The sequence below is a fragment of the Plectropomus leopardus genome, chromosome 5 (genome assembly GCF_008729295.1).
Source record: "Plectropomus leopardus isolate mb chromosome 5, YSFRI_Pleo_2.0, whole genome shotgun sequence".
NCBI lineage: Eukaryota > Metazoa > Chordata > Actinopteri > Perciformes > Serranidae > Plectropomus > Plectropomus leopardus.
Window position 1 is genome coordinate 3,401,834 of NC_056467.1, and position 15,391 is coordinate 3,417,224.

The 15,391-nt window shown below is 41.9% G+C and overlaps 1 protein-coding gene across 1 annotated transcript in view; it reads left to right on the forward strand.

The window, feature by feature from the left end:
* The first annotated feature begins 5,559 nt into the window (after window positions 1-5,559).
* Window positions 5,560-15,391, forward strand: part of smtnl (smoothelin, like) — a 38,365-nt gene continuing 28,533 nt past the window's right edge. The window contains exons 1-2 of the mRNA XM_042486451.1: window positions 5,560-5,679; window positions 6,460-7,391. Coding sequence (XP_042342385.1) covers window positions 6,717-7,391 — 675 coding nt within the window. The 5' untranslated portion in view covers window positions 5,560-5,679; window positions 6,460-6,716. The remainder of the gene's footprint in view (window positions 5,680-6,459; window positions 7,392-15,391) is intronic.

Below are 15,391 nucleotides of genomic sequence, written 5' to 3' on the forward strand. Positions count from 1 at the left end.
TTTCTAGACCGTTTTTGTTGGCATATTTTATTTTATTTATGTTACTGTTTCTACACCTTGTTTTTTAATCATACTTGGCACCTTGTTTTTTATTGTCTAACATTTTAACATCTTAATATTTTTATATTTGTAATTATTTGTTCCCTCACTGCTTATACATCTTTATACCTCATAGCTGCTGTTTTTTTTTTGGTTTTTTTTGGTGAATTTCCCCACTGCAGGACTAATAAAGGATTATTTTACCTTATCTTAACTGCTCAAACTGAAATTGTGAATTTAAAATACACTTAATGGAAACACATCAATTTTGAGCAAAAAGTTTTTATGCCCACATGAGGTGGCATTCAGGTGATTCAAAAAAGCCATTTCTTGCAAAACTGCAATGGAAACACTTTTGTTACTTTTATACGTCACATGATGTACAAACAACACGGAGTCTCAGTAGGAACTGGCTTCCCCATGATGCAGCAGGAGCTACAAGAGCTGTTATCGCATAACTCTGCAAAAGTTGAGTGGATCATCCAGAAGTTTTGAATCCACAATTCCTCTGTGAAATCGTGGACTATCAGCTCCCAGAGATCCATCATATGTGGCCGCTCCCACGTATAAGAGGCTCGCCTTTCCATTGTCGCACACATAACACACGTAGGTCACCTTCGATTGGAAATAATGACGGCAAGAAATAAATCTGCTGATGTTTTAAACAAGTCGCAGAACATCACTCGATGGAAATGCAGTCATCTCATAATTGTGTTTAATTGACATTTCGAAAACATTGCATCAAGTTTTGCACAAATCTGTAATGAGAATCCGCCTTCTGTTAGCAGCAAGGTTGATGAGAGTAGTGATTCTGGACCAAAACAGTAAAGTTAAAGGACCAAAATGAAGAGCTGAAAGATGCTAAAACACAGTGATAAAGCTTAAGGCATGTGCAGGGTTAATTATGAACATGATCATTTGTTAAATACCTGAATTTAATCATCTTTATTTTTTCATGAACGCAAGACTCAGACCTTGCTCAGGAGCAGTACTTTTTGAGGAATGGAGTCCTTTATTTACTGGGGTATTCACATTTCCTCAGTTGGGCTAAGGTTTTACATAACTGTGTTTTTTTTTTTTTTTTTTGCTCACAGTCTGCTTCTGTAGTCTTTAGGTCATTTTAGAAAAGTGAGGAAACAACGGCTTACTTCACTTCTCGCTCTTTACTTTTTGCAGATGTTTGACCCTTGACAGCTGTGATATATTTTTGTTCGTAGGCGCGCTATATATCGCAAACCCCAAATGTCTTCCAGCCTTCTGCGTGACCTAATCCACACTTAATCAGCTGAGGCAGACACCCCACACAGAGGAAGAAGTGTGTTTGCAAACGTCTCTGCAATATCAACAAATACTGGTTGAAGACGAGATGAGAAGAAAGTCTCGGTGCGTTACCTCTCCTCAATAATCACGCTGGACGTTTACAGGCTCAGCTCTGCGCGGAGGGAGCCACCGTCACTGAAGCAAAACATATTCAGTCATTATCAAAACAATGAAAACCAGGACTGTGGGAGGCAGGTCAGGGAGAGCGAGGTCTATTGTTGTGACGACAGCTGAAGTTTCTCATTTCATACCGCTCTGATTCATGCGGGTCACACCACTCTACCTGCTGACTCACTGTTACTGGAAAGCAGTGGCTCTGACAGGACACCGGGGCCACAGAGACTTTCAGGAGCCTTAAGCAAAATGAACATTAGTTTCATTTCACTGTAATCAAGCTTGGATTTAAAAACTACAATTTAATGAGCCACTTCATGATATTGTGCACTGAATCATGCTTTTGCTCTGCAGACACAGGCACTGACACTATATTGTGTTTAATGGTTTTTTTCAGCCACTTGGTCAAACAGCAATGAACACAAGCTTTAACTTTATTCTTTTACTCTTTTACTGACTATTTTGTTTGGTAAGGCAAGAAAAGTTTATTTGTATAGCACCCTTCAGACACAATGCAATTCAAAGTGCTTAACAGGGGCACAGAAATTCAATAAATACACTAAGATACATTAAGAAAACAGTAAAACTGCATTCAAAAAGCTATTAAAGAGCAAAAGCAGGGCAACTTATTGCAATTGCATTGGAGTCTGGTGGCTTTGACGATAGCATAGATGGAGAACTGAAGGTGTGAACAGTGAAAATACTTTCAATATAGCTTATACTAAAATCAACATCGATTTTCTGAGGTGACTTTTTGGTGACTAAATTATTTAAGCCATCCATTTAACAGTGTAGGAAAGGCAGAGTGTTCGCAGACCTTGTGACTTTCACAGAAAGGTGACTCAGAGGCGTATTAAAACGTGACTCTCTGTTGTGTCTGTGTTTTTAAACGGAGGATCACACATCATGCAGGTGTTCTCACTAACATGTCTTTCTGTCTCAGCCAATAAATGACTGCACTTATATATTATATTCAAATTTAATTGCAGGTCATAAATTGTATGCGTCAACCAAAGCTAACTGCTGGATCAATGAATCATCTGTGAAGTTGCCACTGTGGCTTTATGAACATAAAACAAAAACTATAAAACAAATCAGCCTTTTCAGCTCTTGAGAACATTTTTAAAAAGCTCAACTTTCTAGCATGAAAAAATGCTGTTGATAGAGAAAAATATAAATTTATCACACTAATATGGACTTAAATGATCTCTGACCTCTACTGTGGCTTGTTGCTGTCTGGTGCTGCCTTCACATGCTCCTCGGAAATATCATATTTACCGTATTTACGAGTTACGAGCACATGAACAACCCTCTAAAGTCGTAATTACGAATGGGAAATTTCGATGATATACTCGAGTTGCCAAGTTGTGACATTTGTGTGACATTTTAGAGCAGCAGAAATGGTGGAAAGCATGGAAACAGTGTCAACAATTAATGGTAAAAAATTAGATATATTGTTATTTTGTTCCTGGTAGCTATCATTTACTTTTAGTAGTTGCACATTTTAGTATCTGCATCTATTAGCTGTTGCAAGCAAGCAAAGGTTTAACTATAAAGCATGCCAGGCCAGTATATTCACAATTATAATGTTATTTTATAACTCCAGATGTAATAAATGCATAAACAAAAAGGGCAAAAGTCAATGTTTGGTCAATGGTAAGAAACTTTTTTTTAATAATTCACATATTAAATATCAATTTTTGATCACATGATAAGTGTAATACGGTGTTAATGTTAACTGCTGTCCATGTAGAGCGACCTAGATTAAATATAAAATATAAGAAATATTTTAAATAAACTGGGAACAGCTATCAACCTGTTGTTTAAACACTCTTAGCATTAAAATTCAACCCAAATTCTTTGTATCTTCCATGTTTTTCCCACTTTATGACGTCAAGTACAGAACAACAGAAACTACGACCTTTCGAAATCACGTGACTGCAGCACGTCTTATACTGCCCCCAGCAGACTCCCATAAAACCCTGAGGAGGTGTCGGGTATGTGTGTGAAAGAGAGAGAGGGAGACGGAAATGTTGGGGACAATTTTCAGTAAATCACCTCACTAAGCCCCTTCCTCATCTCCCAACGCTCCCAGCGCTCCCAGCGCTCCCTGCTGCACCGCTGCCGCTCACACACTCCTGCTTACTGTCAACAGTAAACACAGGGGTGGAATGTCAAAGTATTTGCATGAGTCTGTTGCTCGGGTGCACACACACACACACACACACACACACACACACACACACACACACACACACACACACACACAAACAAAATTGCTATCTGGTGCTGAGTGTTTGCTCTGTTGGGGTCCAGTTACAAGGGGGAGGGTGGTGGTCTTCAGCAGCCAGCTTGTCTGTCTGTTTGTCTCGTCCCGCCATCAAGCACACAATAGAACAGAGCAATTCAAAGGGGTCCAGTTGCTAAAATTTCCTCCCAGTAAAGGTCCAAACTTCATACCTAAAATCAGAATCACGATTAATTGAACATTTTTACCTCTATTCCGATAAATGAATGATTCTTTTGCTTTTGCTTTTTTGTGGTTTGTTTATGGCCCTCATAGTTCGTTTGACCGTGGTGTGTTTGAGTGTAATAAACATGATTTATTATTATTTATTAAACTTTCTAGAATTATATAAAAATTTTAAACAAACTTCAGGTAAATTTAAGCAAATTGTGCTGATAATAGGCCAACCTCGCCTGACTGCAGGACTCTGACTTCAACTCTTCTGTGCTATTGATCATTTTACTTGGGAATTAAAAACTTTTGAGTAGGCCTACTTCTCCTATAGCTGCCAACAGCCTGCCAACATTCCCACTTTGAGAAAGGGTAAAAATAAGGTCATGTGCTTGTGGCCCCAGGCCCCCAAAACATTACATCTGCTCCTGCATCAGCAGACACTGAGCGATGCATCCTGGTGTTTCTAAATAATTCATCCAAAGTCTGATTAAACCTGAAACTAACACAAAGTAGTCTATAGATGGCACTTTCCACCAAATTTGTCTGTTTCAGACACTTTGGTGCTATCAGGAGAAGCTGCGCTCTGTTTATATCACTACACTGCTGCTGGACCATCAGCTGTTTGATCCGTGATAATGAAATGCTGTGGCTGTCAAACACTCAGCTGTTCTGGTGTCAAAGTTTGAAGATTTGACAGTTGTTTTGTTGGAAAACCTCAGGAGGGAGACAAATTGTAAAACTGCTACAGCTGGAGTGGGCTGTTGGACATCCCCGCGCTGGAGTGGGCTGTTGGACATTTCCGTGCACTGGAGTGGACGGTCAGACATGTCTCCGTGCATATAATGGTCACGCACAATGACAGGTGTTTTGTTGGAAGGAGCGAGACAGTTTGTAAAACTGCTCCAATCGGAGCAGCCTATCGGACATGTCCGCGCACTGGAGCGGGCTGTTGGACATGTCCACCTCTGCCTTGGCTGTGTTTTGGCATGAGATTTTCCTCGGTGTCATGAGTGCATAGATGCGTGGGAGTCGGCAGCCCCTGTAGGGAAAGAGTTAACAGGATTTTTAAAAACTGAAATACCCAACATGGGCAAGATTTTGTCGGTTAGAGTTTCTGAATGTCGGTTTAGATTATTTTTCATTTAATTGCCCAGCACTACTCCTTAAAAAATATTGTTCTTATTATTAGATTTCATGACAACTTGGCCAGGGGACCTGATAGGACGAAGTTAAATAGACAATATCTTTTAGGATATTTTCTTTTAAACTCTTTTAGGTTGTGGCAAGTCACTAATATGGTGGTGTCCATCGGCTCTGAAGTCCCCTCTCTCTCTTGCAATTTCAGTTATGCAATCTGAGGGTTACTGGAAACACGCCTAATGACCAGCAAAATACTTACCAGTAATAGTAATGAGAGAAAGAGGAAGAGGTGCAGTGAGTCGTCCCTCCAATACTTTAAACAGCATAAGGATATAAGAGCAACCAGCCCGCCTCCCTCCCTCCCCTCACATTTACTACTCTTTCCATGTTGTTTCTTCACTCCCCCACCTCCCTCCCTCCTCCTTTATCCCTCCCTTTCTCCTCCCTCCTCCGGGGCCAGAGGAGAGGAGTGATCAACCTGAGAGTTTAAACAAACCAGAGAGGCGGCAGCGCAGATCAGAGCTCTCACACACTCTCACACACACTCAAACTCATACAGCTGTTCAACGCTGAGGAAAGTCCAGTGAGCTGAGCGTGAATCTGAGGTAGGTTTGCTGCAGCTGGGAGTGAAGATTACCTCACTGCTGCGTTTTATGGCAGTTAGGAAACATCGTAGGCTCAGAGATGTATGCTTTCTTTCTGTCAGCCTTGAAAAGAGATTCTTTGGGTCAGTTCAGTGCAGTCAGAGCAGTTGTGTTTGAATTAAGTTTGTGCACTTTTGAGAAAAAAAAACTATTCGTGTTAACTTTAAAAACAAGTTAGTGTCCAAGCTGCCTTTAATTTTTAAGTTTATTCAATTTAAGAAGACAATCATTACAGAATTACCTCAACTTGTCTTTTCAAATTCAGCCAACTTAAAATTTTAAGGCAGCCAGACATGAACATTTTTACTCTCTCTTTACAGTGGGATGTTTTATTGTAGATTTACATCATTTAACACACAAGCTGTTGTTTCATTGCTACTACACTATGTGGACAAAAGCATGGGCCACAAATCTTAATCATTGAATTCAGGTGTTTCATTCAGTCCCATTGCCACAGGTGTATAAAATCTGGATGAATGAGCAAAAAATCCCACAGACACACTCCAAAAACTGTTATAGCTGCAAACTGGGGAGCATCTTCATATTAATGCCGATGGATATAAAACGTTATGTCATAAAAGCTCCTGTAGGTGTAATGTGTAGGTGGCCCAATACTTTTGTCCGTAGAGCATATCTTGCATATATTTTGTAATGTAGCTGCAGCTTTGGTGGGATTAAGTGTTCACAGTTAACAGCTGTTCACGAGCTAAAGGTCAAGTCTTGTCTCTTTTGTACTTTCAGACAGAGGACAGAGCGAGACATCTGCACCTGAAAAGCAGAGTATATTGAAGGAGAAGCAGCCGGGGACATCCCAGGACAGAGCTGAAGGAGTGGAGATAAACCAGACCAGACCTTTGCCCCAAACTCTCTGTCGGTCCCCCCTCCAGCCAAACCCCGACTGAAGCTCCACATTCCCGCAGGATCTCTCTCTCAGACGTTAGCTCACAGACTGAGAGGCTGTCTGGCTCGTTTCCAGAGGGACGCCAGTAGCTGTACCGATGGAAGCCCCAACCCTGGCTGAGATCGGAGACTTGTGTCACCCCCGGCCTTCCTCTCCAGAGGGGGAGACCGTGTGTGCAGCTCTAGCCCGTTATGAGAACACTCTCCGGGATGCCATCAGGGAGATCCACGTGGACGTCAGCGCGTTCAAGCTAGGCATGGAGCGTCGTCTGGAGGAGACGGCCAACCTGAGCGGGCCTCTCGGACGAGCCGTGGCTCAGCTCCAGCAGGAGAACCGGCAGCTCAGGAGTCAGCTGGAGGCTCTGAGCCGACAGGTGGAGCTGCTGAGCGGGATGACGTGTGACAGGAGCACCTTGGTTAACAACAACAACCACAGTAAGAGTCACAAGAATCACCTCTGTGACATTCAGGAGAACCATCAGGAGATTAAAGAGGTGATCTACGGGAAGGGCCAGGCTCACACTAACAGTCACACTCAGAGCCAGACTCTGCTCCACATCCAGCCCTGCAGCCTGGGGAGCCAAGCCCAGACCTACAGCAGCCAGTCCAGTCCTGCGTCCCCACCTGCCACCTTCTCATCCTCACCCAGCTCCAGCAGTCCTCCTGTGGGCTCCAGAGTTTCCTCCATGGTGACGGGCCCCGTGTCGAGCAGCAGTCCCACCACGGCCCGCTTCTCCAGCCGAGCCACATTTGCCGTGTCCAGCAAGACTAACGTGAGTATTGCATGTTTGTCAAGGTCCAGTTGATTATCGCTAACCCCCGCCCTCAAACATCATGAGTCAATCACATTTTGTGCACCTACACAATGCACTCGGACATCTTGCTTGTAGATCTTCATAGAAAAGCATCAGAAACTTTGATTTCCCTGCTGTTTTGTTAAAATTTATGCAGTTATAATCTAAAAAAAATGGTCAAACAATGCGTATAGGCTAAATGCAGCACTCATACAATGTTTCCCGAGAGGCTCCAGAATGGAGTAGATTTTATCCCGTTCCCTAAACCTCACATAAACAGTGTGTCCTTTGGATTAAACTGTGAGGCATGTACGGAAAATGAACAAACAAGGATGTCCACATTTGTTCTACGGTAAGGCAACATCGTGCAAAATTTGCTGCAAAGTCACAAGTATGTATAACCTCATACGTTATGTGTATAACGTCAGCTACCTGAACTGTTTATGAGCTTGAGCTGTTTGTTACAACCATTCATCCATACTCGCTTGCTCACTTGTTTTCACACACTAAACACTTAATGTTTAGGTGTAATAGTTTGACATGAAATAACAATTTCTATCGAGTGATGTGACTTCTGCTCTTGTGATAACATTCCAAGAAGCATGGCGATGGATGTTCAAAACATTAGCAGATTTGTTTCTATTGCAGCCACCGCAGTAGGCATCATTATTTCTAATCAAAGGAGACGTAGGCGTGTCATGCAAGCGATAATGGAAAGGTGAGCCCCTTATACGTGGGAGCGGCCACGTACAAGGGATTTCTGGGAGGTGATGGTCCACGATTTCACAGAGGAATTACAGAGGAGATTCAAAACTTCTGGATGATCCGCTCAACTTCTTAAGAGTTATACCATGCAATAACAGCTCTTGTAGTGCCTGCTGCATCATGCCCGAGGGAGCCAGTTCCTATCGACACTCTTTGTTGTGCATCATGTGACCTATAAAAGCGAGAAAGAAAAAAAGAAAGTGTTTTTCCATTGCAGTTTTGTATTGCTGTTTAAATTGCCTCAAATACTACCTCATGCAAGTATGTTTAATTTTTGCACTTTGAAGGTTAATGCAAACCCATCTACTAATTGTAAATGCAATGCCAACAACTTAAAATGAATTGTTTCTTTTTTTACTGAAAATTAAATGAGACATAAAGCTTCCTTGTCACAAAATGCTTCCTCCAAAAACAGTCCTCCCAACTCCTGACACTGTAAGGCCACTGTATTTTCATCTCATACCCGCCACTGGTTGGTCAGTGCCAGATCTTCTCTCCGTTCCTTGCCTCTGTTGCTCAGCACTGTAAAGTTGTGTGCACGTAACGCAGGGTTTCTCTACCCAGAACAACACACAAACACTGTGATTCAGTCTATTGCTCTTATTAGTCCAGCTATAATCTTTTCACACATCTCATAGTAACTGTAAAAGTAAGCCCTGAGGTACAAGTGCCCCTGTCTGAAAATCACTGCTGTACATGTTAAGAACTGTCTAAAGCTTAAAGTCTTAATGAAGCTCATCCAAGACTGTTTGCCGTTTACATCCTTCTGGGCAGCTGCACACAGAAGCTCTTGACATATTTGTACTAACCCACAACTCCACACTCCAGTGCAAAATACGGTGCAGTATGCATGGAAATCTAATATACAATAGCAGAAAAGGTAATCCAGTAATTGTGGTGTCGTTTTTGAGGTTGGGAAAAGGCTGCTGCGGTAAAGAGGCAGAGTTGTGAGTTTGACTGAAGCTGTGTTGTGTTGTGGCTGTGTGGATGTGACATACGAGTCACTGGCTGTGTCACTGCGGTTGCACAATAGCGCAGCGCCAGGATGCTTAAGGATTTATGAAGAGCAGTAACATGAGTGGAGCAGGCTCCTGGGAGGTGAGGTTAGTGTGGTTGTGTGGTTTTCAGACCTGAGTCAAATATGTGAAATCAGCATTGTGAAATGTAGGCTCTGGTTAGTCGTTATTGCTGTCGTCCCGTGCAAACCCTGTTGGTCCAGTTTTGGAGAATTTTATGGTTTTACTTCACCTTAAAGATAGTGTTATAACCACTGGTCTTGTGAAACTCCTTCACTGAATGGATTTTGAAAAACTGTAGTGGTGGAGTTAAAGCCAAGCTTGTTTCCTCAGTTCCTGGAAAGCCGACATTTTCTCGATAGGGTGTGTCAAAATTTGTTATGTGGCGTCTTTGTCTGTGTTACATCATAGTTAGTCACTGCATTGATGGTGACCACAGGGCTCGTGTCTGTGTTGTAGTGCGCAGAGTTATTATCTGGAATAAAACTTTACAATCACCTTGGGATGCTGTTCATGGAAGTAATGTCCTCTCGAGTTGGACTTGTAACTTATCTTGGACTCCTGTACAGTAATTGTCCCTGTTCACATCATTGAACAGTTGAATCTGTGTCCTCCTTTGGCTCGTCTTGCTTCTGATGAAACCAAAATGAGAATCTCTTGGCTCCTATCCATCCTGCGGTTGCTGCATCACTTGGACATCTGATGACGAGTGTGCAGTTTTCATGGCCTTCTCCTGATCATAAATTGAAGGGTTTTTTTAGAGCACATTGTCTAAATATTTAGGAAAAGGATACACATGCTGATGATGATGAAGATTTTTTTTTTCTCTTTTGTCTTCCAAGTCTTAGATGATTGAATAAACAGACTGTTTTTCTGTGTTATAACTATGACCACCCTTCAGGAATTTCAAGCATTATGATCTTCCAATGGAAAGAATTGAGACAAATTCAACCAATCTCTGAAGTAACTGCAAAAACATTTAATTTTGTCTGCTTTATTTGCCAGACACCTCTTTAAGCCCTCTTGTGGCACAATCCAATTTGTCACTGTCTGAAAGGCTGAATACATACCTTTGAACTCAAGGCTAAAAACGCTTACGTCAAACTCAATTTGGTCTTTCTGTACTGAAATTTCTTATTATTTGTCAGTATCGGTAGACAAATATACACCGATCGGCCTTAAAACCACTGACAGGTAAAGTGAATAACACTGATCCTCTTGTTAAAATGTGATGTTCTGCTGGGAAACCTGCTGGGTTTTGGCATTTATGTGGATGCCACTTGATGCGCTCCACCCAAACACCGATACAGACCAAGTAACCTCCCTCATGTTTAGCACTCCCTGATGGCAGTGCCCCTCCAAAGAGCTCAGGCATCAACCTGGCCTCCTGATTCCCCAGATCCCAATCTAATCCCCTGATATGGTTGAACTCCCTTGAACCGAACTCGACTCCGACCTGTTGAGACATGGGCACAGGACCTCTGAAGAGGGTAAAGTGGTGTCTGGCAGCAGACCTTGGATCCTTGGAGTCCTGTGGGTTGTGAGGTGGGGTACCAGCACATCCCATGGATGCTTGACCAGCTTGGGATCTTGGGAATTTAGAGACTTTGGACTTTCTCGAGCCATTTCGAAGAAGATCTTGCAGTTTGGCACGGTGCAGAGTCCTGCAAGGGGTCTCTGCCATCAGGGAGTGCTGTTGCCATGGATGGGGAGTTCTTGGTCTGCAACAGCGTTTGGGTGGATGGTGCATGTCAGGTGGCGATGCCAGGACCCAAAGCTTCGTGGCAGAGTATTGCATTGTAACACGATGATCAATGTTACTCAGTTCAGCTGTCGGTGGTTTTAATGTTTTGACTGATTGTACATGCAACAAATAGATATCAACTGATATATCAGCCTGGACGGTTTTCTACCGGCTCGTGAGTAGTGTCAATCAAGAGTGACTTTTATTTAGTGCATTTATTACCTAAAGTAAACTTTGAAACCATAGACATGAAATCACATGTTAAGCTGTTTTGCTTTACAAGTACTTCAAAGCCACAGTGGTTAAGTTGAATGGCAGGAGGAAGTCCACAAAGGATGTTATTTACTTCAGTGCTCCGTCCTGCTGTGGAAAGTATGACATTTATGAGGCCTGTATTGAGATTCTGTCTTTTATTTGAAGCGGAGTTGCTCTTTGGTGAAGCTCTGTATTTTGTCTCGCCTGTAAACTTACAGCTGAAACAAAGCTGGGACACATTACACACACACACATACCTATAGCCATTCCTCACACACATCCTTTTAAGTGTGTGTGTGTGTTTGATGGACTGCAGCAGATAGTGGTGGCCCTCAGATGGGGACTCTGAAAATCTTAGCCAAATAAAAGCCAAATAAATCTATATTGTATGTAAGTTTTTCTGCAAATATGCTGGTTCTCCTTTTACTTAAAAAGACAAGTATGCAGCATTAACTTGACAGAGAATGATGATTGTAAGGAAGAAAACATTTACTGGGAACAAGCCTTTCCAAGTTTAGGAGAGACTCGTGGGAACCTTGAGGTGAGAGTCCAAGGGGCCCTTTTGAAAATAACCATTCCCTCACCAAAATGTAGCCTAAATTTGGAGCAGTATTTCGCCCCCTTTTCGATAATCTGTGACAACGTAATTAGATCCAGTAGAAACCTTAGATTGTCTAGATTGGCAAGATACCATTACCTTCATGTTATCTTAAAAAATTGGCATGCTCCAGCCTCTTAAAGGCAGTAATGTCTGACTCCAGTTAATTTTGCCAGGGGGAGCCAGCAATTGTATCAGGGCGGACATGGCTTCCAGGCACTGGCAACAGTCGTGAAGTGGCTTTCACAATGTTTTATGGCACAGTTTTTGAATCTATTTTAAATGTATTTGTAGTTTTAACACAGAGATAGGCCAAAACTAAGTCGCTTCTTTACGCCGCCTTTGCATTTTTACACAGAACTGCACAGCGGCAGCACTATACCGCTCCGGTGTGTGATTTTAGACAGCATGCAGGCATCGTGGATGCAAAAGACGCTTTATAAACAGCAGCATATAAATAGAATAACATGGCATAACAATCATTTACTGTCCCTGTTGTATAGAGTCTGATCTCGTCCTCTGCTCAGAGGTTAAGGAGCTTCGAGGCCATGTTGTTTTTTAAATTTGTGGACATTTTCGGCCACTCTTTGAGTTAACTGCTAACTGCTGTCAGCTTCTTTTTAAACCTCCATGGTGTGTCGTACCATAGACTGTATGTAAGGATAAACAACACGCTTTCACTTACCCCCCATGCCTAAGTGAGACTAAAATATCTGGGATACGGGCGCTCCATTTTTGCGATGGTTAGGTAATTCATAGCTGGAGTCTGCGCAGTAGCGATATAAATGTTGGGGAAGTTCCCGCCAAAACGCCTGTCCGACCATTCGCGAGCAGCTCCATTGAATGCGAGCGCATGGATTGGCTGTCACAGCTGTCAATCATGCCAGAAAACCCCCTTTTTGTAGAACTGAGCAACTCATTAAAACCAACCTTAGATAAACTACATTTAAAATTTTAAATACGTTTAAAAACACTTGAACGCACACTCTCACACATTATGCAAATAGTTGTTAGTCCTGTATCTGTAATTACCAAACTATGTGGTGGATACAACAGAGGAATGTTATCTTCAGTGAAATCATGTGGTCTGAGCGAAACAACACAAGGGCACCTTTGTTTCTGGGAGATCCCCCGCTGTCAGCCAAACACACCACTGCCGAAACACACAGATCGGATCAAACATGAGAAAATTATGCAGGAGTGCAGAAAGGTTCACTGAGTGTATGCAGCTTCCCTGCTCGCATGAGGACAGTTAGCCCCATGAGATTTTTTTGTTTTTTTTCGGTCTGCTTATTCAGATCTTGACACATTGAGGTTTGAATCATAATTGCAGCTCTCACTTCCTGCCACATCCTCACCTTTCTGTCAGAGATAGACGTGAGGAAGACACAGTACATAAAGTTCAGCTGACTGTTCGAACAGGCCTGATTGACACGATACACCAACACACACACACACACACACACAGACACACACACATATTCATAATGGCTCGAATCCAAGCTGAGGCTATCTGTGCCAGATATAGGCGTGTCTGTCTTCCAGCCTGCTCTCCAGCTGTTACTGTGCACCTTCACCGTGTCCTGCCAAGCTGGCACAAGAGGACACACACACACACCTGCACACACACACAGACCTCCAAAACACACCTGCGGCACGTCAGCATGCCCTCACTCATATGGAAACACACCTGCAGCACGTATCTGTATGAATTATGAATACTTACTTTCTTTTCTGAACTGTCCATCTCTTCTTTTCACCGTGTTCTTCTCTCCGTTCCTCTAATAACGAATCAAATGAGAAATTTGAAAAAAATTTTATCAGCCGAGTTGAAACATACCGAGTGCACAGGTTATTCCTCTCATTCTGCCTTTATTGACAAACACCTTGCTGATAAATGTTTTGCAATATTTGGGAAATGTTGTCATAATTGGCCACCTCTGTTGCACTTTTCTGATTCATTACATCGGAATTCACATAAAAATATTGAAATGGAAATCCAGCTGTGTGTGTGTACTAGTGTGTGTATGTGTGTGTGTTTCCATCTGGAGGGTTTTTGGAGGTCTGTAAAGAGGCAGCTGTGTGACTCTTTTCTATTATCCTCGAATGGTTCTGGGCAACAGGAATTAGTTTAAGATTAGGATTTGGACAAAGACCTAAGCCTCCCCAACAATGCATCCTCCTACTCCTCTGTTTTAACACACACACACACACACACACAGACATGCACGCACACACGTCAGCAGACAATGCCGCTGTTGCCAATTACAGTGCCAAAGCAGCCGTCTCAATGGGCCATTGTGTGGGTTTTTGTGCTTCATTGAGAATACATTGAGTGTGCAGGGATTACAGCATCGACCCTTCTCTCCATCCTTCACACTTATCTCACCTCAGCAAATGTTTAACCAGAAGCTGATATTCTTTTTTTAATCAAAACTAGTTGCTTTATAAAGATATTGGAGTAAAGATGTCCATTGCAGAGAATGAAGTCACGCTCCCCCTGTGTGTGTAGGTGGGTTTCTATTACAGATTTGCACAAAACTTAAGCAATATTTTCAAAAAGTCATTATGTTTATTATCTTGACTAGCTGGTCCACGAGTAGATGCACACCCTGCGTGGTTATACGGTTAGAGGGTTCAAAAAAATAGCTCCGACATAAAACTGCTCACAACAAGGTCTGCACTGCAAAAACTGAAGTCTAAATAAGATGAAATATCTTAAATCAAGGCAATACAAGCCTTATTTTTGGGGCCCAGTTTTATGACTTGTTTTAAGCTGTTTTGTCCTTTTGCAGCATTTTTGTTTGGTGTACCTCTGCCAGTCTCAAGATACAATTCCCAAACATATAGCCTTATTCTAAGACAATGGCACTAGCATTTACTAAACTGATATTGAGTAAATAACATTTCAATCTTGGTGGTGGTTTTCTGGTTTTCATATGTCTGTGGTTCTTTGAGACAAGATATTGTTACCTGTTACAAAAAATCTTCTGTTGGCAGATCATTTTGCTATTTCTAAGTAATATTTCCCTATTATACTTCTTTATTTTCTTCTTTATAGAGTTTTTGCAGTGTGTGGATTATCTTGAGTAACCGGGCCGGTGAGTTTTTCAATGGTATTTTTTGGTGCTTTGAGCCACTGTAACAAATGTCCTCGTAAAATGATGGTAAACTACCAGCAGCTGTAGTTGCCAGGGTCTTACCGATATTTTACTGTGTCAGTACCATAAATTACATTATAACAATATTATTGTTGAATTTCTTACAGAACTCTACAGTAGAATGTGAGGTTTACAATATAATGGTGCCAAAAAGCACCAAGATTTATGGTGTTTTGCTGTTTTTTGGGAAACATTAGCACATTATTGCTGGAATTTGGCCGTACTTTTACGGCAGCTTTTACTGTATCAAATTTCCCCCCCAAAAATGCAATAAACTACTGGCAGCTGTAGTTTTCAGCATCCTATCATATTTTACACGAAAATTACATCAAAGTATATTAAAGTCACATTTATTACAATGTTCTGCAGTGGAATGTGAGGTTTACAGCGTCATATTGCTCCAAAAAGGATAAATATTTATCGTGTTTTACTGTATTTTT